Source organism: Mustela nigripes, chromosome 4 (assembly GCF_022355385.1).
Source record: "Mustela nigripes isolate SB6536 chromosome 4, MUSNIG.SB6536, whole genome shotgun sequence".
Classification (NCBI taxonomy): domain Eukaryota; kingdom Metazoa; phylum Chordata; class Mammalia; order Carnivora; family Mustelidae; genus Mustela; species Mustela nigripes.
The window spans coordinates 166,994,939-167,018,071 of NC_081560.1; the positions used below are offsets into that span (position 1 = coordinate 166,994,939).

General features: G+C 57.4%; 1 protein-coding gene across 1 annotated transcript in view; it reads right to left on the reverse strand.

Moving 5' to 3' along the window:
* Positions 1–23,133, reverse strand: part of SH3PXD2A (SH3 and PX domains 2A) — a 231,666-nt gene that overhangs the window by 11,129 nt on the left and 197,404 nt on the right. The window contains 6 exon segments of the mRNA XM_059398493.1: positions 391–510; positions 3,134–3,183; positions 4,287–4,624; positions 8,438–8,555; positions 13,335–13,418; positions 17,325–17,438. Coding sequence (XP_059254476.1) covers positions 391–510; positions 3,134–3,183; positions 4,287–4,624; positions 8,438–8,555; positions 13,335–13,418; positions 17,325–17,438 — 824 coding nt within the window.

Consider the following 23,133-nt stretch of genomic DNA (forward strand, 5'->3'; position numbering starts at 1 on the left):
CCCCTCCTCTTAGAGGTGCACAGTGACATCCCTACACCATAGGCTCTGATAAGTTCTGCAATGAAAACCATACAACTGGGTAGATTTTGTGTAACCCACTGTCCTTCAAACATACTCAGCCACAGAAGACCCTCGTGTCCAGGTGCCTCCATGACCAGCGCCCGCCGCCAGCTTTGGGAAATGCTGCTTTGAGGGAAGCGCTGGGTGGAGACAGGAGTCCTGGAGTCTGGCCCTGACCATGGCACAGAATGGCTTAAGGCCAATTTTTATCCCCACGGTCTTGCTTTTGTATCTTTCCTGCCCCCCACCCCCCTGCCATGTTGCCAGCCAGGCATAAATGGGAACCACAGCAGGTCTTTGAGCGGCATGACTTAAAACCCTCAGACTCACCTCCGCCTTCTGTCCGCCCCGAAAGCTGATGCCATCAGAGATACATGACTGGAATTCGGCAATGGTGTAATACTCCACCTCAACAGAAGGGGGCTCTGGCGGCTTCGGCAGCTGGAACCCCTAAGGCAGGAAAGGGCTCAGTGAACAAAAGCCACCTGAAGGGCAGCAGAGGCCGAACGTGGTGTGTCCAACCAGGCACAGGAACTCAGGCCTGAGAAAGGATCTGTCACCTGAGGCTCAGGCCATCTCCCTCAGGAGACTGTTCTCCTGAGCAGGCTTTCCACTAATACCAATGATTCATTTGAAACGCCTCAGAGCTTCAAAATGATCTTTAGTAACAGTAATTTCTACCCCGACATCTCTGAGGTCCAGTTCATAAATGCTTCAATGGCCAAGTCCCCACAGTAAAATTAAAAATCAGGGAAGCCATTGTAACAAAGCCTGTGCCAAGTGCCCCGTGGGAAGAGAGTCACATCCTTAGATTGAGGAGAAGGGCTGCAGGGTGACATCTGGCATCTCTTTGGGGAGGTGGGAGGGGTGTAAGGGGGCGTGGAGATGGGTGAGGAGAGCCCATAGTGGGTCATCGCGATGATACCAAATGGCCAGGCAAGCACTGACTAAAACTGACCCTCTGTTCTGTGGGTAGGTTAGAATGTGCTGGACTGGTAACACTGATCCCAAGCATCATGGTCAACGACATTCAGAATTTGGCTGTGGCCATAGCTTCTGAGCCTTGTTCGTTTACTTTACGAACATTTTTTGCGCATCTTCTGGGTGCCAGACATTGGTCCAGGGCACCGAGCATTTAACAGTGAACCACGAGGACTGCCTCCTTGTCCCCATGAAGCAGACACCCCAGTTTCATCTGGTCTCTGCTCTCATCAAAACAGATTTCATGCCGCCCTATTACTTTCGGTAGGTCCCAGTATCATACAAAGGGGTTAAAGCAAAACAAACAAAAAGTGTGGGGGGAGGGCGAGCGGGAAGAGAGAGGGAAGCAGCTGTGGTGTAACAGGAAGACCTCAAAAGACCTCGGCCTTACAGTTGGACACATGTGGGCTCTCATCCCAGCTCGGCAACGCACCAGCTGTGTGGCCTTGGGCAAAGCCTGTGACCTCTCTGAGTCTCGATTTCCTTGTCTGTGAAATGGGTCATGAAGAGGAGGACTGAGCTATATACATAACTTCTGGTCCAGCCAAGGACACAGGAAGCACTCCACAAACAGAAGCCAGAGCTGACCGTTCCTTCTACAACACCTTCCTATGGCTTGGAACCTTCTGCATCCCTCACGGCTCGGCGTGTCCAAACCTTGCCAGTCACAGCCCAGCTGCCCTGGGTCATAGTGAGTGAAGGGCAGGAGAGAGCTGGTCTGAGGGACCGGGTGCAGTTCAGGCACTTGCCCTGCCCTGGTGTCGGGCCCTGCAGGCGTGTGCGTGAGTGGATGTGGCTCAGGCCCCGGCCTAGCCCTGAGCCCCGCCAGGTGGGGTTCAGCCGTGTCTGGCTGGGAACAGCAGCCCCGTGGCCGCAAGCCCCGCCTCAGGTCCATGTGGAAAGAATGACCCCATTCTTCCCCAAATCGAGTCTGCCTGAAAATAATCTGCTGAAGCTGAGAGACGGGAGGACAGGAGAAAGCACCATTTAGTCATGGAAAACTCAAGGGGACCATGACACAGGAGCTTCCCTGGGGCTTCTGGCTAGGGCAGGGGGTGGTCCCATCCCCATGGGACTAATCCTCAAAACCCACTTACTGATGACCCACTCTCCAGAGACGGCTGCTCTCCCCTCTCCAGGGCAGAGGTCACGATCATGGGGACCCTTGCCACTAAGCCCAGCAAGACTTCCGAGACCTTTCTCCACATGGTGTGGCAGGCTGTCCCTCTGAGAGCTGACACGGGAAACAGAAACCCTCACACACCACCCCACTTCCTCCTTCCCGCAGCCCTAGGCGATGGCTGCCACCGTCCCCATCACAGAGGTGAGGAAATTAAGCTTCGCAGAAGGTAACGGACTTGCCTTGGGTCTCGCTGTTCCCAAGTGTCAGAAGTGGACTATGAATCCACGCCTGGCAGGCTTGAAGCCCTTCTTTCCACTGCACCCCACTGCCCCCGAGGAGAGTTCTCTGTACTAGAGCTCCCGGCCCGCCCAGCATCACCGCCACCTAAGCCCAGGACCCCGAGTATATATATCTGCTTCCCTGATGTCTGGACCCCGGGACCCCCACCTCCAGGAGCCAGGGATCCCAGCAAGTTGAGCCTCTCACTTTCGGCACACGCGAGTCCTGGCTATGTACCCCAACCGGAGGGTGCTCACTGGGCTGCTCTCCTCCTCCCCGACTCCGGCATCCACCGCAGCCATTGGCTACTCCTGCGCCAGGAAGGCAGAGCTGAAAGGCTTCCAGGCGCACATGGACAGCCGCCCCGTTTCCAGCCCCTGGCAGTGCCCTAGCCGGACACTCCCGCTGGCCAGTCTAAATGTTTATGTCTGCCAGTGTAGTGGCTGCGATGCACTGACTTAGCTTTGGAGCGCAGTGGGTTTCTGAATATAAACTGTCCAGCGAGGGCCCTGGGATGGCTGAGATCCCCAGGCTTTCCTCTCTGCCCCGGCCCCACAAAGCTGGCAGCCCAGTAGGGCTCTGGAAAACCCCTGGACTGATGGGCACTGAAAGGAGACCGTCAACGAACTGGAGCCGACACGGCGCACCCCCGGAGGCGGCAAGAAAACAGGAGAAATTCAGTGCACGCACCAGGCTGGATTCTCTGCGAGGCGGGGGCCTTGTCCTTAGGTTCGGGGAGCCTAGAACAAGAAACATGGCTTCAGAAAGCCCAGCCAGATGATGGGCAACAAACCGTGCTGGACCCTGCCTTCCCCAGGTGCGACCCCCTCCCGATCCTGGGAAGTTCCTGGTTCTGTCCCACAGGCTGGAAGAACCTGTGCTCTCAGGCACTACAGTTTCTTCACCGGGAAAACCATGGATCTTTAAGCTTCCTTGGCCGGGTTTCCCCTGACACCCAGGGGATCCGCGAACCCTCTAAAATGATGTGTGTGTTTCAAAATGTACAGACACAGCGGCATTTTTCAGGGGAAAGGGTAAGTAGCTCCATCAGATTTTCAAAGTCAGGAGCAGAGACTGTGTCTGTTTTTCACTCACTGCCAAGTCCTTAGAAGCTGGCACGGTGCCAGGCAAGAGTGGGTGCCCTAGAAACACTTCCCGACTGACTGTCCAAAAGGTTTCAAGCACAAGAGCTCACTTAAAACCAAGTTCAGAACGTAACCGAAAAACAGCCTTCCTCCAGATTTTGAGGATGGCTGGACATAAACAGAAGCTGGTCTCTTATAACGGAGGAGAGTTTAACCTTGAACTCAAGATGCCGTTGAGCCAGAGAAGGGCAGAGATTGGGAGGGGGCCAGACAGCTGGGTTTCTTAAGGACGGGGATTGTCCTGAAGAATGCCCTCTCGGACTGCTCAGGGGGAGGTAAAGCCATTCCTTCCAAGTCTCTTCGGCTTCCAGTAACTGGCAGGAGGTGACCGGGAAGGAGGGAAGGCGGGCTAAGGCCGGGAAAGAGGTTCTACTGGCTGTCAGTCTGTCGAGCAGCCTTGCGCAGGGTGCGGGCCTATTTCCCAGCCTGGGGGATACCCTGGTCTGTAAGGTGACCACTCCTGGCTCTCTCTTAGGGAAGGAGGGGCCACCACCAGCTCACGTACCCCTGTCACTGACCTTCAGTGCAAGGGTCGTGAGGAATGGCTTTGTCTGCTCACGATCCGCATGAAACAAGCCCACAGAGTGAGGCTAGGGTCAGGGTCAGTCTAGATCTCAGGAAGAAAATGGGATGGGGGTCCCTGCACCCTGTGACCACTTTCTACAAGAGCTGCGTGGGGAGGCCAGGGAGGCTCTTACTGATCTGGGCCCTCTGCGGGGCAATCCTGGCCACGGCTGGCGAGCCCTGGGCCAGCTTGGAGACGCTCCTCTCGGGGACGCCCAGGGCACTGCCATTGGAAGCATTACAGAGGATGGGCAGGCTGATCTCCTTCTTGGTGATAGGGGCCTCAGGGCCCTCGCCTTCGGCCGGCGGAGTCTCCTTATCCCCCGATGCCTTCTTGTTCAGCAGGTTGCTGATCTCCATGATGTTCCCGATGATCTCCACTGGGCCTGCCAGGTTTTTCTTGCGTGCGGGCAGATCGTCCTTGGCCTTCTTCAGGTAAGAGGCTGGCGCCCAGCCCTCTTTGCCCAGGTACCTGTGGGGAGGGGTGGGACATGGCATCTCCCGAGCACTGCTGCCTGACCTCACACCCCAGGCTCCATCTGGTTCAGCCCAGCTGAGCCTTTTATATCGTGTTCCCCGAGACACCTGGCAATGCCACTACTCTGGAGGGAAGTGGAACTGAGGGCAGGTGGCAAGGACACATAGAACACCAGTTCTTCCTCTCTGCCTCCTTGCTCGCTGCCTGATCTTTCTCAGTGTGGGTTCTCATGCTCTGCAAAGTCAGGCAAACGTAGGACCTCAGGATCAGAAGAGTCTTCGGATTCTGAGCTGCCCCAAAGGTAGACTTCACTGTGGCCTACTCCCTCACAGCAGAGAGGGCAGCTCTAGAGAGAAGACAAGAGCAGGTGTGAACGCCGTGCATTAGCTGGCTGGCCCCTGGAAAAGGGAAGTGATCAGAGAGGATGAAGCAGCAGCACAGGTAGGAGAAGGCGGGAGCCCCAAGTTCTGGCCTCTGGTCCCTTGAACAAGTCTCCACCCTGGAGCTCCATTTTTTTTCTCTTCTGCAAACTCTAGGGGTAGAGTAGCTGCAAAAATTTATCCAGAAAGATAGATATATTGAGACCAACTAGGAAGAGGCCTATAAAGAAGGATGACCCAGTGGATAAGATACCAGTGCTACTGCGGGGGTGATGGACAGATCAAGTTCACAGAACAAATCCAAAAACAGACTGATGCCAAAGGCAACATTTCAGGGATGCCTAGGGGGCTCAGTCAGTGAAGTGTCTGCCTCTGGCTCAGGTCATGGTTGTCAGGGTCCTGGGATCAAGGCCCACATCAGGCTCCCTGCTCAGAGGGGAGTCTGTTTCTCCCTCTCCACCACCCCTCTGCCTACTGTGTGCTCTCTCTCTCTCACACATAAATAAGTAAAACCTTAAAAAAAACAAGAAAGGTAACATTGCAAACTAGTCGTAGGGATGGTATCAATAGTCCGATGGCATCATAGGTAGGGATGAGGTATCAATAACCCACTTGGAGATGACAGATTACCCAATTAGGAAAAGCAAGTTATGATCCTGGCCTCACACCGTAGAGCAAAATAAAAAATGCAAGTTGTGAATATTTGCTTTATCTTGGGGGTTGAGAAAATCTTTCTTAATAGGACTCCAAAAGCCAAAACCATAAATGGAATGACTAAAAGCACATGACTGGATAAAATGAAAACTTTTGGTATGGCAAAACAAAACCCAAATGAAACAAAACAAAATGAGAACAAAATCAAACCCCATAAACAAGAGCAAAAGGCAAAATGACAGGGCTGACTTAATTTGAGGTGATCTGATGGCTTCTGAAAAGAAGCTTTTTCCCTTTTTCCCCAAGCCCATGAAGAGCTTACTTCCTGGTCCAGCAGCTGCTGGCCAATGCCCCTGAGTCTGGGTTGCAATGTCCCTGTCTGCTCCCGGGGATACATCTGGCTCTTTGGAATGATTCCTCCATGCCAGATGTCTGACAATTCCCCCTCTCCTGCCTCCCTGATCTGACCTTGTTCTTGGGTGTTCATTAGGTGAGAAAAAAAAGAATGCGGAAGCTAAAGTTTCTATCAGCATGTCTGAGCTTTGCTGGAAAGCTCAGGTAGGAGGTGGCTCCTTAGGTTCACACCACTGGAATGTATAGGCAGGCTCACCCGCCTGGCCCCACCCTTGTTTGGGGCTTAGAAGGCAGACACCAGTTACCAAATGGATGGAACTCAAGGGGCTGGCCTGGCTTCCCAATGGGTGCAGAGAGAAACACAAAAATTTCAGGGGTGGTTGGGAACAGAAGATGTAAAGATGCCCTAGCTTACTTATGAGACAAGAACCAAGTCTCAGAAAAGCAAAACAAGGAGCAGAGGGCCACAGGCTAGCTGTGGGCAGGATCAGGCCCCAAACCTGGTGCTCCCACATTTCAGAGAAAAGAAGAAGAACCTGCTGGCTGTTGCCGGTGTTTTTCTACAAAAATACTAGGGAGAAGGGGAGTGGGGTCTCATGGGAGTGATGGTCAGGCCTGCGCCCGGAGTGCTCCCATTTCAAGCCGTGTTGTGTTCCTCTGGTGTTACATGGATAAAATTAGATTCTGGGCAGAGAGATGCAGGAGAATCAGGAGCGGCTGTGTGTGTCTGGGTCCAACTGTGCTCACATCTGCTTTCCAGCTCTGGAGCACGGAATGACTCCAGAAGGAAGCAAACTGGAGAAGGAGGGAGAGAGAGAGAGAGGGAGGGTATGTGTGTGTGAGGGGAGAAGGGAGAAGAAAGACAGGAAATGAGGATCAACAGAGCCTGGAATGGTGGGAAAGAGCTTATTTCAGGGGGTGTCTGGCAGCCTTTTTAAGGTGGACTCTTTTCAGGATGGTTTTCGGTGGAAGCTCCCGCCAGCTAAAGACTTAGGCTACGGGAACAAGAGCTGGCAAGAAGAGATGGCTTGGGGTGACCGTACTGGTCATCTTAAGAAAGTCAAAAACCCCAGCAGCCTTGTAAATAACCCCCAGGCAAGTGGCTTAGCTTACCAGCCTGTCTTGGAATGTCTGCTGGCCTTCCCATGTTGATCTGTGGTTGCTGGATTTTGGGGCTGGGTCTAGTTTCTTAGAGAATGTCAAAGTCTAGGGGCAGCGGTTTTGGAAAACATGTGTCCAGGCCTATGGTCTTGTCTCAACCAACAGAGCAGAAAGGGACCCTTCAGCCCTCCTGACCAGTATGCATGGGGCCACGGGCAGGGGTGGTCACGTCTTGCCAGGTCACATTAAGGCTGATTCCCGTGAGGCCAATGACCTTCACCCTACCTGACAGCACAGCCCAATCTTGACACCACCATGGTCTGCCGTGGTCCGAGACACCATCTGATGAGTGCCCACGTCCTTTGGGTCAATCCTGTTCCCACTGTGGGACACAGCTCAGAGCACTCATCCTGCCCAGAGCAGGGCTGGGGTTCCTAGGTGCGAGGGGCTGAGAAAGTGGTCCCCAGAGCCCACAGATATGGAACTGTCTGAAACTGGGTAAAATCACTACAGCTAAGCTGCTTCCAAAGCACCCAAAAACATTTCCTGAGAATAAGGCCCCCCCCTGGGAGGGTGCTGGCTGGCCTCAGAGCCCCAGAGCAGAGGGGACTGGAGGGCATGACCTGGTAGGGAAGAAGTGAGTGAAGCCCAAAGGCTTGAGTGTGCTTCCAGGACTGCCAAGGAAGCCCCCCACTCCCCTCCCCACATTCCCAAATGGGTTTCTCAGCTGGGAAATGCAATTAGGCCCTGCAAGCGGTGAGGGGCAGGAGAAGTAGGAGGCCTCTGACCTGGGCCTGGGCTCAGGCCTGGCCTCTGCCCTGGCTCTCACAGCCCGGTGAGCCAGCCCCGCAGAGGGGAACAACGTGGGTAGAGCCGGCATCTGGGGCCCCCCAGTGTTGAGCTGTGGGCACAGCGGCTGCCTGCCGGGACCTCAACAAGGCCTGCAGACGCCAGCGCTTCAGGTGGCCTGAGCTATGTAGCATACCAGGCAGCCCAGGCCAGACACAGAAAACCAAATTTAGATGGGCCGGACCCTCTTGGCAGACGCCTGGGTCCAGGATCGCACCACCAGCTGCAGGTGGAGCCAGGACCCCTATGTCCCCCTGGCCACAACGCTCTCCACGTCAACCTGTGTCGCCTTGGCTGCCACCATCTCTGCTCTCCACGTCCCCGGAGAGAAGCCGCAGGACGAGCGCTCTGGTCGAGCCATGCAGCTGAAGCAGCCGAGCCTGGGCTCTGGGGGCACCCACCTGCCCATGGCCGCCCCACAGTTGGGGAGGGGGGCAGAGAAAGCTCTTTATTCTGCTGAGGCTCCTACCTGATGTACCACCAGCCCTCCAGATTCTTCCGGATCACTTCCACAGTGACACCCTTCTCAAAGCCAATCTCGTCCTTGCTTTGGCTGGTGTAAGGCTGCACAGTGACATACTTCTCCTCTGGGGGGAGCGAAGCAGGGAGGCATGGTTATCTGAGGCTGGAGTGCAGGCCCCTCATTCCTGTCTTCTCCCACCCCGACCTGGCCCTGCTTAGCCGGAGCCTCACCACTGCTCCCAGTGTGTGCAGAAGCCAGCCAGGGCCTCAGGTGGCCTGGCCCTCCCCAGCCTCCCAGCCTGATAACAGCCACCAGGGTGCTGGCGCCCGGGTCCTCAGGGCTCCCAAAGCTCCCTGGGTGGAGGGCACAGCTAGCAGAACCTGCCCCTCATGGGGCCTGAGCCAGTCAGTCCCTGGGATGTCTGGCAGCCCCCCGCCGGGGATGCGCTCCCCTTCTCTGAACATGCTACGCTCCCATCTGTGCCCCAGACTGGCTGAGGCCCTCTCCCACCTCCACCCCACAAGTCCTGCCTCTGTCTGACCTTCTGGCAGCTCTAGGGGCTCCTTGGTGAAGCCTCCTCTGACCACTAATCTGAACACCTCATCAGATCACTTTCCCCAGAGGACTATGGGGAACATGTGTTCTACGGGAATGGTGACCTGTGTTTATGACAAGCATTCAGTGGCCAAAGGATCAAAGGCAGCCCTGGGTACAGTTTCCCAGAGCGCCGAGCAGGCAGGCATGCTGAGCTGACCACATCGCTTGGCAACGCCTGTCTGGGGAGCTGCCCGCAGTGCACAGGAGCCTTGCTCAGGGTCGCCCCTGGTACTGGGAAGGATGCACCCTTTGGGAATTCAGGAAAAGCCTGGGGGGAAGGTGTGGGGACAGCCCTGGCTTCCTGGATCCCTTCGGCTTTTCTCCTGCAGGGGCCCCTTGCAGCCTCCGCCTGGGCCCTGGCTCAGGCTTCCAGGGAGGGGCTTCTCCGGGGACCCACAGCCGACTGGCCACAGAAACCCTACACCTGGGTGGGGAGCCTCCCCAGGGGAACGCTCACATCTCAGGAAGGAGCCCACATCCCCACCCTCACCATCTGGGAGAACGAGATGCTGAGCTAGACAGAACTGGCCCCCTGGCCACACCCTTTGAGCGCGTCATGCCGAATTCGGTCTGGGCTCCAAAGGGACTAGGCAGAGCATCGCCGAAGGGCAAGGCTATCAGAGCAGGGGCACTAAGTGGGAGGCTTTCCAGGAGCTCAAAATAGCAGGAGGCCAGGTTCTCAGATGCCTGTCCCCCTCCTCCCAGCTCCTGGACTCCTGGGCTGGACTCCGATGGGTGGCCTGGTCTGGGCCTCTGGCAGGAGTCAGGGAGGGGGGCAGCTGCCACCCCAACCCCCGGTGGCACGAGGGCCATCGGTTCGCTACGGGTTCTCGGGGTCCGGTTTGTAGCTGGGTGCTGGGCCGAGGCGGCAGCTCCCTCTGGGGTGGATGTGGCTTCCCTGCCAGGCTGCAGGGGCCTAGCCGCATCTGAGAGGCCGCCCAAGGCAGAAGTAGGTGACGGCCCGTGGGAGCTTCCACCGCTCTTCAGCGTGCTCCACGCAAGGTGAAGCTCTTCCCGGGGGCAGGCCTTTCTCACCATCCACTAACTCCTGGAAGCTTTCAGGAGTTCTGAGGAGAGCTGCCAAGACCGCCTGAGAACCTCGTCCAGCCAGATTCTGACTCGGGCCTCTGAGAAGTGCCGTGTTCTGCAGGCCAGCCCTCGGCGCTCCTGCCTGCTGCTGGTCGCGCTCCATCTTCCAGTGTGTCACGGTCAATCCTGGCTGGTGCCATGTCCAGAAGGGCAGTGCCAGGCCCCGAGGATCTAGGGTTCTGAGGTTAGGGTGAGGCGAGGCCTGGGCTCCACATTTTGCCTTTGTTCAGCTAGACTATTTTTAAAAGCCTGTGGTTCCAGCAGGAAGCCATCATTAAAGTTTTCCTAGGCAAAGTTGCTTTGCAGGGAAAAATTACAGTCCTCCTCTTAGGGAGATCAGAGGGGCCCTGTCCTGCTGCAGGGTGGTGAGCAGGGCCTCAAGCAGGACATGTGGGCTTGGGCTCCAGGGCTGTGAGGCCCGAGCAGCAGCCTCTGCAGCCTCCAGTGTGTTGGGGTGCTCAGGATAGAGCCCCAAGGGCCATGTAAGTGCCCCGCTGTCCCCTGGTCCTCTCCGGGAGGGCAGAGCCAGGCCCCTCCGTCTTACCCAGGGAAGCTGAGCGGCTCCTGCCAGAGGCCCCCTGCTAGTGGCCCTCACGCTGCCAAGAACACAGATGTCTGGGAGTTTGGAGTCCCAGAAAGAGGTCTGGCCAGCTCAGAGGTGTGCCCTGCCTTGTCACTGTGCAGGTTCCAGACGACGAGCATTCTGAGGGCAACTCTTCCAGTCGGTCTGGGCGGGGGCTGACTTCTCTGTCCGGGTTGGCTTAGATGGCGGAGGTGTGGCTTACCTCCATGTAGACATGGAGGCCTCAGGTTCCTAGCTCCCAGGTTTCCTTGAGGGAGCAAGAGAGCAGGCCCCCCTACTGGCCCAGAGCTTCAACCCCACCCAGGGGCGGGGAACCGGGATGGAGGATGTCCGGACAGACTGGAATGGTCTTGGGGTGGGGGCTGAGTCATTCAGAGGGCTTTGGATCTCTAGAAGAGACTCTTAGGAATCCAAGTGGAGGAGAGGGGCTCTGTAAGCTCTGGCGGGCACCTCAGGGTTTCTGGGAAGCACTGAGGCCGTGGTCATTCTCATGTGGCATCAAAGGTTGGTGGCAACTTGGCCCTAGGGAGGGCTGCCCAGGCCGCCCACTGGCTGGGTAGGTGGCTGGCTGGGGGAGGTGGACAGGCCTGTTTTGGTTTTGGAGGCGGGGGCTGGAGAGCCCTGCAGTTTCCAAAACCACAGCCGCCTCCTCTTTCAAATGCTTTCCCCTCTGTCAGCAGTCTCCCTGGCTCCCCTCCTGGCCCCCACAACCTCCCCAGCCCCACGGCAAGAGGCCTTTTGCTTCCAAAGGCCTGGCTGGTGGTGGAGCTGGGGAGGGGAGGCCCCAGGGAAGCATGGCCTCTCTCGTCTAGTTGTAGATGACCCGCTGCCTGCTTCCCCCCACCAGCTCTGCTGCTTGCCACGAAGTTTCTCCCTGCCAGCTCTCTGCAAGTTTGTCTTGGCTGCCTGATTTAACTTAGCCCTGATTTAACTTAGGGCTTAGACTGGGAAATAATGCTATTTAGGTCCCTTATTGGAGAGAGACAGAGGGAGGGAGGGAAGTTGCAGGCTCATGTTCACTTACATATTTGCACATGTATGGCTGTCTATAGAAAACTACATATTTCATTGGGTGTGCATATTCCTGTACCCCACCGTGTGTACCTGTAAACGCACTGGGCGTATACGTGGTGAGGGGTCAGGTGTGACACTGCAGGCGCTGCCGGAGAGGGGCACCTGAGTTGTGGCCGTGAGCAGCCAGCTGAGGCATTTGTGTAAATGTGTGTGTGGAACAGTCTACATGTACGTGCACAAGTGGGACTGTGTGTGTGCGTGTGTGTGAGCAGTGTGGGCTGGAGGCACCATCAGGGCTGTGCACGGGTAGGAGCACTCATCACTTCTGAGTGGCCGTGACCTTATGGGGACAGAGCTGTGTGTGGGGCTCGGTGTATGATGGTGCTTGGAGCAGATGATGGAGGGGAGGGGGGAAGGCCAACCCTTCGTCTCTGCTGTCTTCCTGGGCCAGCACCCCACTGTCCTCTGCTGCCAGGGCTCAGGGCTCCATCCTGGCCCGGCCTGGCCCCTCAGCCATGCTGCCCCACTGCTCCTAGGTCTGCGGTGCCTCTGCTTTATGTTCAAGCTTGTTCTTGCTGTTTCCACGAGGTGGCCTCCTGTCCCGCACCAGGCCTCAGGGTCCCAGCCTTGCGCCGGCCGCCGGATAAGCTGGGCTCCGCGCTCCCACAGCCGGGGCTCCGGGCGTGACACCAAGCCAGCCACGGGCAGTGGCCTCCTCCGGGCCCAGGCTTGCTGCTGCCTGGGGCATGGTCTCTGAGTTGTTCAGGAACAAGCTCGGGGGGGGGGGGGGGGGGGGTCACAGGCTCCCTGCTATGCTAGAACACACCTTCCCAGCTGTGTTCTCCGCAGACTGGAGAAATGGGCCCCCTGGCCTGCGGGCTCTGGAGACGTTTAGGGGTTTGTTTGGGGGTCCGGCCCAATCTCTCTACTCCTCAAGCTCCTAGGTGTTGGAAAGGCCCTAGACCTACAAATGTCTCGATTCCTGATCGTCCCAGATGGCAGGCCAGGAGCCTCCCTGGAATGTTCTCGATCAGGCCCCTCATGAAGTGCCAGTGCCCAGTGCTGAAGACGCTGGAGGCTCCTGGCTGAGCCCGCTGCCGCCTTCAGCGCTGGTGGGGGCTGTGCCCCAGGACCAAACCGGGCCGGGCTCTTGCTCCTGTTCCAGTTTCCCCGGAGCTGGCTGAAGGGGGAGGGCTACGGGCTGGTCCTGAGCAGTTGCTAGGGCAGCTTCGGCTGAGGGAACACCTCAGAGGAAGCGGGCAGCGAGGGGCGGAGGATGAGCGGCACCCTCCGTTCTCTTCACCTGAGGCTTCCGGGGCAAATGCGGCCTTTCTTAGTCTAGCTGCTCCCACAGTCACGACGCGAGTCCCATGACCTCACCCACAGGATGCTGGCAGAAGCCAGACCCGTCCCCAATTCCCAATGAGCCCGATTCCCAGGCAGCCCCCTGCGCCCTCCTCCCCGACAGGCCCCAGCCACAGAAGGTGAGAGCAAGTCTGGCCGCCGCATCTGGGTGAGGAGGCCACAGGGAGGAGAGGGGCAGTGGTGGGAGAGGAGGCAGGTTAGTGAGTGAGCGAGAGGAAGAGAGGTGGCAGCTGCGGGTCGAGAGAAGCCAGTCACCTCGGCTGTGCTGCCTGTTGACCATCCCGCCCAGCGTCCACCGGCGATCCAGACGCCGCAGATGGGCCTTGCGTCTCTTGGACACTGGTGTGGGAGATGGCAATGGAACATGCGGCCGACGGAACCGGCGGAGAGAATGGAGAGAGATGCGGATGAGATGGGATGGGGCGGGGGAGGGATGGCAGGAGGGAAGGGTCACGCCCCCAGGTCCTCCTCGCTGGGACTAAGCCCCAGTAGCACGCACCTGCTGGATGGGGAAGGATCTGCCCGGTGACGCTACCGACACCCGGGGAAAGGCCACAGTTCATACCCGTGAGCCCAGGAGGGGCTGAGAACTTTGAATCCTAGCCCCTGAGAGGTAAAAAAGGTCCTTGGCCCCAGCCTGGCAGAGGGACAGCCCTCCAGGCAGTCCAGAGGCCCAGCACAGGGCCAGGTATGGGGCCGGAAGCCAGGAAATGTTGCGGAGGGAAATGCACACAGGAATGCACACCATGGGCCTTGGTTCTGCTCCCTCCCTGCATACTGCCCACTGGATCTGCAACAACAGGGCTTCTCGGGGCTGCAGACCCCTTTTGTCTACCCACCGTCTCTGGGGTGGCTCCTCTGGTTGCTGGGGGCCCAGCTCCACAAGCCCTCTGCCTTCCTCTGGGATGCCACGGGGAATGGACCCCAGACCGGGGCAGCACCCCAGAAGCCCCCATCTCCTGGCACGGCAGAAGCTGGGCGGCACTTTGCCCAAGAATGGGGGAGGGAGGCCAGCAGTCAAGGTCAAAGCAAAACTGTCCAGACACACCAGAGCCAAGCCCCGCCAAAGCCTCCTGGGGAGCGTTTGCTTTTCTTGAGGGAGGAGGGGGTGTCTCGTTTGACCTGCTTCTGGTGAGCAGGAGGCCTGGACAAAAGGTTGGAGGTACGGATTCAGCAGAGGCCTCACTGCCAGGTTACTGTGTCACCCAGGCCTCTGTCCTCCAAGCCTGTTCCCTCACTGACACCCCCGCCCTGGCATGGGAGGGGACAAGGGACTCAACAGGCTCTGTGAAACATACACGAGGTTCTGTTGGAGGCCAGATGGGAAGGACTCGGACAGCCGACCTCCTGGGTGAGTGTGTCCGTGGGTAGAGGGTTTCGGCTGACACCCAGGCCAGGGGCCCCTTTGTAAGTGCTATTTCTGCAGTTGCAGCCATGCAAGAGGACCACTTCGTTGAAGTCTCACAAAAGCCCTGAGCCATCGGCACCATCCCCACGTTAGAAACAGGAAGCCAGAGACACAGGGGTGTTAAGAAATCTGCTGAGTAACACAGCTAAGGGTTAGGGAGCACACAGATCAAGGTGGTCTGGCTCTGGAGCCCAGGCTCTCGGCCTAATGATGTTTTTCCCCTTTGATTCTGTGCCCCTTAGTCCACCGGCAACGGAAAGGGCCCCAACAAGGGGGTGGGTGCCGATGCAAACCCACCAGGGAGGAAGGCTCCGGGGCATGGGAGCATGGGGGCACGGGGGCATGGGGACATGGGGGTTACGGGCAGAGACCTGGGTTCCAGTTCTGCCTGTCATGAACTGACCCAGGGGCTCCGTGGAGGGGACACCTCTCAGGACGTCTGGGAGGCAATGGATCAAGCACTTCATGGGAGCATCTGGCCAGTGTTGGGCGTGGCCATCATCATCATCATCATCATCATCATCAGTGGGTAAGAGGGTCTTCAACCTCCACCCCGGGCCTCCTACCTCCTACTACTAGCATTTCAGAGGAAGAGGAGTACAGTCCAGAATGTCTGATAAGAGAAATAAACCCAAACAGCCAACTGTCTCTTTTTTCCAAAGCAATGAAACAAACACAGATCGTTAGGGGAGATTTGATGGGATGAAGGCTTCCAATTTCTCAGGACCCAGGAACCTACAATGGGATGGCAACAGGTCTGGAGAAGAGATGGCCAGACAGGGGACCCAGGTGGGCTAATCTCTTAGCCACATGGAGGTGGGTACAGAGAGAGACTGGTGGACCCACCACAGGCGCCGGGGCCTCGGTCTGGGAGACGGAGCCCCGAGCCCTCCTGCCAAGCGGGGTGGAGATGCCCAAGGTATGGTGATGAAATTTCCAAACGCTGCTGGGGGGACTGGCACGCCGGGTCCTACGGGAAGCATGCCAAGGAATCTGTCTGAAAGAGGGTCACCCCGAGCGAACAGGCACGCACACACAAATCTGCACAGCCGCCTGATTGTTTGTCCAGCAAGGTCAAGATCATCTGCCACTTGCTACCGCTCACCCTCTGCAAAGCTCTCTCTTCAAACCAGACAGGCTTTTGTGCACACGCACCTCTCCTGCTCCTTCCCGCCTACTCCGTGTTCTGTCCCCCCTCTCCTGATGTCTCCACTGACATTCGTGGCATAGCCTTTTCGGGCGGGGCTCCAATTACACACACACACACACACACACTCTCTCTCTCTCTCTCTCAGAGTTGCTTAAGAGCGAAATGCCTCACGGACAGAGGACGAGTGTGCAGCTAAAGGTCTGCGAGCCTCAGCTCCTGCATCTGGAAAAAGGGGGTGATAACGGTGCCTCCTGGGGGGATGGGGAAGGCTTTTCAAGTGCCAGGCCACACACCTGGGAGTGAGTAAGACCTCAGTCTACACCCTGGGGATTGTTAGTCCTGAGAGATCTCTGGGTGAGGCCAGCATGAGGAAGTGGGAGGGAGGAGCTCGGGGGCTTACCTCCAGCGCCACATAGACCCAGAGACAACACTGGGCATGGGCTCTGCCCCAGCGCCCTGCAGCAGCCAGGAAGGACTGACCACCCAGCCTGAACACGCAAACCCTTCCCGACAGAGCTTAATCGCTGGAAACCCCCCACAGGGGCTGCAGCCCTGCTCAAGGGACTGAAATGAAGCATTTACATGGGAGGAAGGGTAGGGCCGCAACCGCCCGCAGGAACTGACAGTCAAGGGGAGGCTGAACGGGCAGCTGGCGCTGTGCTTGGCGGGCTGCTTATTTTGGCCTGGGCAGCATGGAATGAAGGGTGTGTGTGTAGGGGGGGTGGGGAGAGCAGGCGTGGAGGCGGGCCTCAGGCCCCGGTGACAGGCCTCCCTCGCCCTGGCGCTCAGACGGGCCCGTTTGGACCGTCCATTCTGACGGTTAGGGCAAGCATTCCTGCCAGGACGTGGGGGTGCTGGCAGTCCCTGGGAGCAGGCAGCCAGGAACTGAGGTGCCTCAGACTCACTGGGCTCCGGCGGCGTGCTCTGGCAAATACCTGAGTCCACAGACAGGCTGCCCAGGCCAGCGCTGGCCTGGAGGGCTGGGGGGAGGGGCAGGCTCTTTGAAACCCAATGAGAAAATGCCAGAAAAACCCCACCAGGCCTGAGCTCATCAGAGGGGCTGGTGGTGCAGGGGTCACCTTGTGGTTCCTGCTACACTGACAAAGGACTCAGACCTGTGGTCTGCGTCTGTAGTCTTGGCCCGGGTGACAGACGCCCAGAGCAGCAGAAGCTATGCACGCACAGCCCCTTGGGGTCATCCCTGCAGAAGAGAGCACGGCGTGGGGTTGGGGAGGCAAAGCTGGGGGTCTCTGTGGGGGATCCCCCGAGGAACCAAGGGCTTCTGCAGGGAAAGGGAGCTTTGGGGTCCAGTCCTAAGACCGCTCTCTCCAGTCTCTGCCCAGAGTTGCCAAAGCCTGAGATTCACAGTCCAGGGAAATTTCTCCTCTCATGTGAGACCATGTTGGGACAGCAGGGACAGACCTGGGAAGGGAGGTGAGCTCATTGGCTGGCCCCAGTGAGATGGGGTCCCCAGGGAAGGGGCTGGGACATGACCCAGCTCTCTTGAGCAGTTCTGATGGTTTTAGGGAGAAGAATGGGAAAGCTCCCTCTGGAGGAACTGGGTTCCCTCCAAGGGCCAGAAATGGGTGGGCACCAAACCCTGAGGATCTGGAGGCAGCCTGGTCCCCACATGTGCCTCCTCATGTGCCTCATTATCTCCCTGCCCCTTGAACCTGCAGGCCCTTACCTTCCCCAGTCTTGGATGTGTTGATGTCCGAGTCATCCCGAGTACCATTCTGGGCCTCCAGGTAGGTGGCAGGGACCCAGCCCTGCTCCTCAGAGGTGCTCACGAACCACCAGCCTGCAGAGGGGACAAGAGAGAACATAGTCATGACTGCCCGGCAGGATGGGGGGCGGGAGGGGTCAGGGCACAAAGCCACACAGCCTGGGCACCCAGCAAATTGCCTGGGTTACGTCTGGCCTCCAGAAGCCTGTGCCACGCTGAGAAGAAGCCAAACACACTCCCCAAGGGGAGGCCCCGATGGACAGTGATCCACACTTACACAAGTGATGGAAAAATTTAACAATGAGAATGAAACAAGGATATATCACCCTATAGGAAAGGCCAAGGATGCTCCGGCTAAACAGAGACCATTCAGGTCTCTGAAACCCAGTGGAACTACTGGTGTGGTTGGGAGTTTAGCGTTCAAGGCTTTCAGAGGGATCCAGAGATAAATGCGTCACGGTGAGCCGCGGATGGTGGCTGCACCCCTTTCCCCATCACGGGTCTGTGGCATTTGCACTTCAGTGCTGCTCACAGCTGCCCTTGACTGTGTTGACCTGTCAGTCACCCTAAGCGGGTACCACACCCTTGAGCGACCCTTCACGGTCATGGCCAAATGATAAAAGCTCACTGGTTTTCTTTCTTGTTCGGTAGCACGTTCATTTATCACTTAAACAAATGCTGACCAAGCAAAGCACCCCAGGTCCTGGGCCCCCACCCACTGCCGTCCGTCTCTTCTCAGAAGGTGCTCGTCACAGGACCTTGTCTTCGCCCCCATCCCACTCCGATCCTTCTCTACGCCCAAAGCCATCTGGCACCAATTCTCTTTTCTGTCCACAACCGAGCTCTCTGTTTCCAAATATGGATGGGTCCCTGGCAAGACATCCTGGGCTTCTCCTGCGACAGCTCGGAGACCCCTTTGCTGCCCACGGCAGGGAGTGGCTGCCTGGGGAGGGGGACACTGGGAGCCTCCTGGCTGCTCCTTGCTGGGAGGCAGAGGCAACTGCCTGAGGGACAGAGGAAAACAGTGGTGCTCCTGCACAGGCCTTCGGCACCCCGATTCACCTCCAAGTTCTTCCGCTAGGTCCCCACTGCCTCACGGGACAGGCCTGGGGGAGCGAGCAGCCTGTACTACAGTCTCAAATGCCCACTGCTCCTCGCCCTCCCAGGAGTTCCAGAACCCTCCGCATGCAGCTCTGCAAAGCCCACAAGACAAGTCTGCACGCCACTGTGATGACAGACGTGTGTCACTGCCAGCTTGTCCACACAGCACGGAGAGTGAACCCCAACGTAAACTCCAGATCTCAGTGACTGGGATGTGTCAGTGCAGTTTCATCCATAACAAGTAGACTGCTCTAGATGTGGGGAGAGTTCTATGTACGTGTGGGGACAGGAAGCATACAGCAAATCTGTTCTGCAGCTCAGCTTTGCTCCAGACCTAGAACTGCTCTAAAATACACCGGTCTTAACCAACAGATGGGGAAAGCCTTGCATGAGCAGTCTGGAATTTCAAAGCCGAGGCCTCTTTGGCTCAGGGGCCTGAGCTGGGTCCCTGTCTCCTCTCGAGCCCAGGGTGGATGCCTTCCCCCACTTTCACACCCTCCCCCACCAGAGTCGGTCTTTCCCCAGAGTGGGATGGTGGGGGGCACATGAACATCGTGGGCCACTGAGGGGGCCCCCTGGAGCAGCCTGGCTACGCTCCTAGGATCCCAGGCCACAAAGATATCAGAAGGCATGGACTCACAGGGGTCTCTTCCCCTTCTCTTGGCTTCTGGGGGAGCACTCTCTGGAACTCAGCCATTTCTGCCACGAAGCACCAGCCCCAGGGGCTCCTGTGCAAGCCCTGATCAGAGGCCATGCAAGAGGGTTCCTGCCTTGGAGCTTTTCCACCACAAAGATGGCTCTGCCTCCTTGACCGCAGGAGTGGGCACTCCTGCTCCATCATCTGACCCACCTGCCCTCTCCCTGCACGCTCTAACAGTTCCAGGGCTTTCCCAAGAACTGACATGGGTGCTTTGGCGCGCTGAAGGCGCAGTCCCCCGTAAACCAGGAACTGCAGGGCTATGTGGGAAGATACAGAATGAGAGCCAAGTCAGCAAAGCGGCCGCGCAGTCCAGAGATGGAGAAAGTCAGCCCTCACGAACTTCATTCAGGCTTTAGGTTCCAAGTGGGCTGAAGCTGGACCACCCTGCTGGGCGCCCAAACTACAGCGAGCCCTTGACCTTCCGTGTTATTTAATGAAGCCGGAGCAGGTTTCGATCACCGGAACCTGAGTGTCCTAACGTCATCTCTACCCAGCAGCCACCAAGGTTCATGACCGAAGGTCCGCCATCTGAGTCAAAGCTAGTGACAAAATTCAAGTCTACGGGGCATCTGCCCCCACAGACCTCAGCAGGTGGGGACAGGACCTTCTGTTCTGAGCCACTCTCGGTAACCAGTACCTCCCCCAAATTCCCACTCAGCAGGATAACCTCAGAGCCCCAAAGAACAGTCACCATAATTCCCAACTTGGAGTTACTTTCAGGAGGGTCTTAAAGGTTGAGTCTCTCCCATGATCCCCAGGCCCAGGCCCCAATGATGAAAGCACACAGGTTTTGGTTCCTGTACCTCCAGGGCCTCACCAACCTGACCACCCCAGTTCTGCCCCCCAAAGCCAAGGCAAATCACAGTGGGCTAAGAAGTCCCCTGAAGGCCTGCCATCAAAAGGGAGCTCTGCTTCCCAGGAGGGGGCTTCCCCAGGATGGGCCTGGGCTGGAGCCAGGGATCTTACGGTCATCGGAAAAAATGGGGATGTGCCCGAGAAACAGTGGAACTTGGAAGCATGCGTCTTGGTGAGGATTTGCCAACATCTCTCCATGCACAGCCCCTCCCAGCCTCGTCTATACCAAGATGCGCCTCTGCCAAATCCACCCTCAGAAACAATCCCTTTCTGTCTCCACTGGGAGACTATTCCCTCCTTTCTCTGTATAAGCCCAGGGTTTCCCAGGAAAGTAGGCAACTTGGTGGCCGCCTGGATGGCCAAAATGTCTTCTCAGCCTTCTGTGTCTGGAATTCGGGCTCCACAAAGCCATCTTCAGTAGAGGCAAAGGAGGCAAGCCCCTCTGTGGGCACCAGGATGGCTGCGGTGGGGGGAGGAGGGGCTGGGAGGGAGAGACTTTCTCCATCAATCTCCATGGAGCTTGTCTGTGTCCTCACCTAGTGAACGGAGTCCGAACAGCTTACTGACCTCCTGTTTTCTCCCTCTCCCCCCCCAGTGCCATACTGGGGACCAGCCCCTATATGGGCCTTTCCCCTTGGATCCAAGAACTTCATAATCCCGGGGTTCAGGTCTCTTTGCTGCAGGCATTGTCTCCCCTATCCCCTTATTTCATCCTCTGAGAATCCTTCCTTGTACATCCTACTCTCTCCTTGTCCCCCGGAGCTGGAGTCCCTGACAGTTTTGCTGAGAACAACGTCCCGGGCTTCCACTCCAGCCCTGAAATGTGCAGAACTAGGCTGAGTGGCTCTGAGTCCCGGGTCGCTCCTGCCTCAGGCCCTGCAGAGAAAAGCCTGCTCCTGGCGTGGCTTCAGGCCCCTCCACCGAGCAAAGACGGACAGGCTCCAACACTGCCCAGGTGGGCATGGGGGAATGTGGGCAGAGGTGCCCACCCCAGCTCCCTACAGACCTCCCAGGAGCCTGGCACGAGTCACACAGCTGGGCCTCTGGGGGAGGCTCCCTGGGCCGGCGCCCACCCACAGCTGCTGACAAGCCTCTCCCAGATGCCAGCAGCTCAGACGTCAGCTGCTGTAACTGGGGCTCCCGACCAAAGTCCCTTCTGCTCCACCAAGGAGCAATTAAAAGCCTGCACCCCTGGGGTTGGCCTGGCTGGCTAAGAGGGCTCTAGCATCAGCCAGCCCCTCGGGACTCCCTGGCTCACCTCCAGTGCCCACAGCATCCGCTCTTCCACAGAGGCGGACACGTGTGGGCTGCATGTGGGGGTAGGTGTGGACAAGGCTTTGTATTTCTGAGTACACGGCAGTGTGCTATGCCTGCATATGTATCTCCGTGGGGGTGTGCATTGGTTCTATGTGGTGATTACAGTCAGATGCAATCTTTATATACGATATTTGATCTTAAAGAATCTCATGAAGTGTTACTGTCATCACCATCCCCATTTTACAGGTGAGGAAACTGAGGCAAAGTTCATAATTAGGAAGAGGCAGAGCTGGACCTCAATGGACCCAGGCAGTTGGGCGCCAGGGACCATATCTTCACCAGTGCAGAAGTAGATAAGGAATTTGTCTGGTGTGTGCACAAGGGCAGATGTGACTCCTTGAGAACACGTGTCCCTGGACATTGGTATGTGATACCTGTTGCTGAGCGTGTGATTCCCATGTGTGTATGCTAGGAACCGAGATACAGGGCTGTGTGAACTTGAGTGTCTGTATACGGGGGATGGTCCTCTGGAAGTAGAAGGCAATTCATTAGGGATCTAGGGTCAGAAGGACAAAGTCAGGTCCTGGCTTGCGTGTGATCTTGGGCAAATCAGTAAACCTCTCTGAGCCTCAGTCTTCCCTCCCTGATATGGGGATGATTAATGGCGCTTACCTCCTAAGGTTGAAGAGGACAAATGAGATGAAAGTAGCTTAGCCTGGGGCCTAACCCAGATCTGGAGGTCAAAAACCTTGACCTGTTATTAACGGGATGGTGGCTTTGATATTCCCCTAGGCTAACAGCACCACGGGTGCCCAGGTGCTATCCGCCTGCAGAGTAGATCAGGAGACACTCAGTACAGCTTGGTGAATGGACTTGCGTGTGTATGTGTGTACGCATGCGCTTGCACGCCCACGTACCCATGTAGCTAATCTGTGTAGTTCAGGGACTGCCTTCAGGGGTTCCAGAAGAATGGGAGGGGCTACCTTTTGCTCCTTCCTTAGCTGATGCAATTCATGAGAGCAAGCATGGTGGGAAATGGGGCCAGAAGGGGGAGGTCTCCGGGGTTTCCCTCCCTGCTCCACATGCCAGGCTTATCCTCAGCCTGGCCCCTGTCCTTCAGCTCACACATGGCCCCCGGACAGAGGTCCTCCAGCTTCCTCTCCCGTCCTACTACCTCAGCAAGCCCTCCCCGACCGATCTCCAGATCCCAACAGCATCCTGAGCATCAACCCCACAATTCACAGCGGCTCACGCGCACACACTTGGAGTACTGGTCTGGTCTGAGTACTGGTTTGAGACTGTAAGCACCATGTTTGCTTTGTCTCTAGGGCAGAACTGAGCTTGCAGCAAGCAGCCCAGCAAATGTGGAAACTGAGGCACTGGACCCAAGTGCTGGAGTCAGAGATTTGAGCCTGATCCCAGGCCTGCCACCTCCACGCTCTGCGACCTCAGGGAAGAGACTGAACCTGTTGCACGAGGACTTCATCTAGAAGACCACCTTCTGCCTTGCAGGCCAGCGGGAGGATGGAGAAGGCCAAGAACGCGCGGAGGGTCTGGCACAGCAGGTGTCCACGGAACGGAAGCGATAAGTTTTATTGGGGGACTAAAGCCACAGGATGTGGAAGATTGGGTGGCCAGCACTGACAGGTGTCCAGGGGCCCGAGTCACCTCTGCGTTTTTCATGTGCTCCAGGTGGGCCTGTCAGCCTTCCTCTCTGCATCCTCTCCACCTTCGTTCTTGGGAGAGGAAATGTGGGGAGGTTTCATGAAGGGGCCTATCACTGGACTGAGGAAGTGGCCAGAGCTGGGCTCAGACTGGGGGAGGGCGGTTCGGCCCAGCTGCCAAATTTGGCCTTGT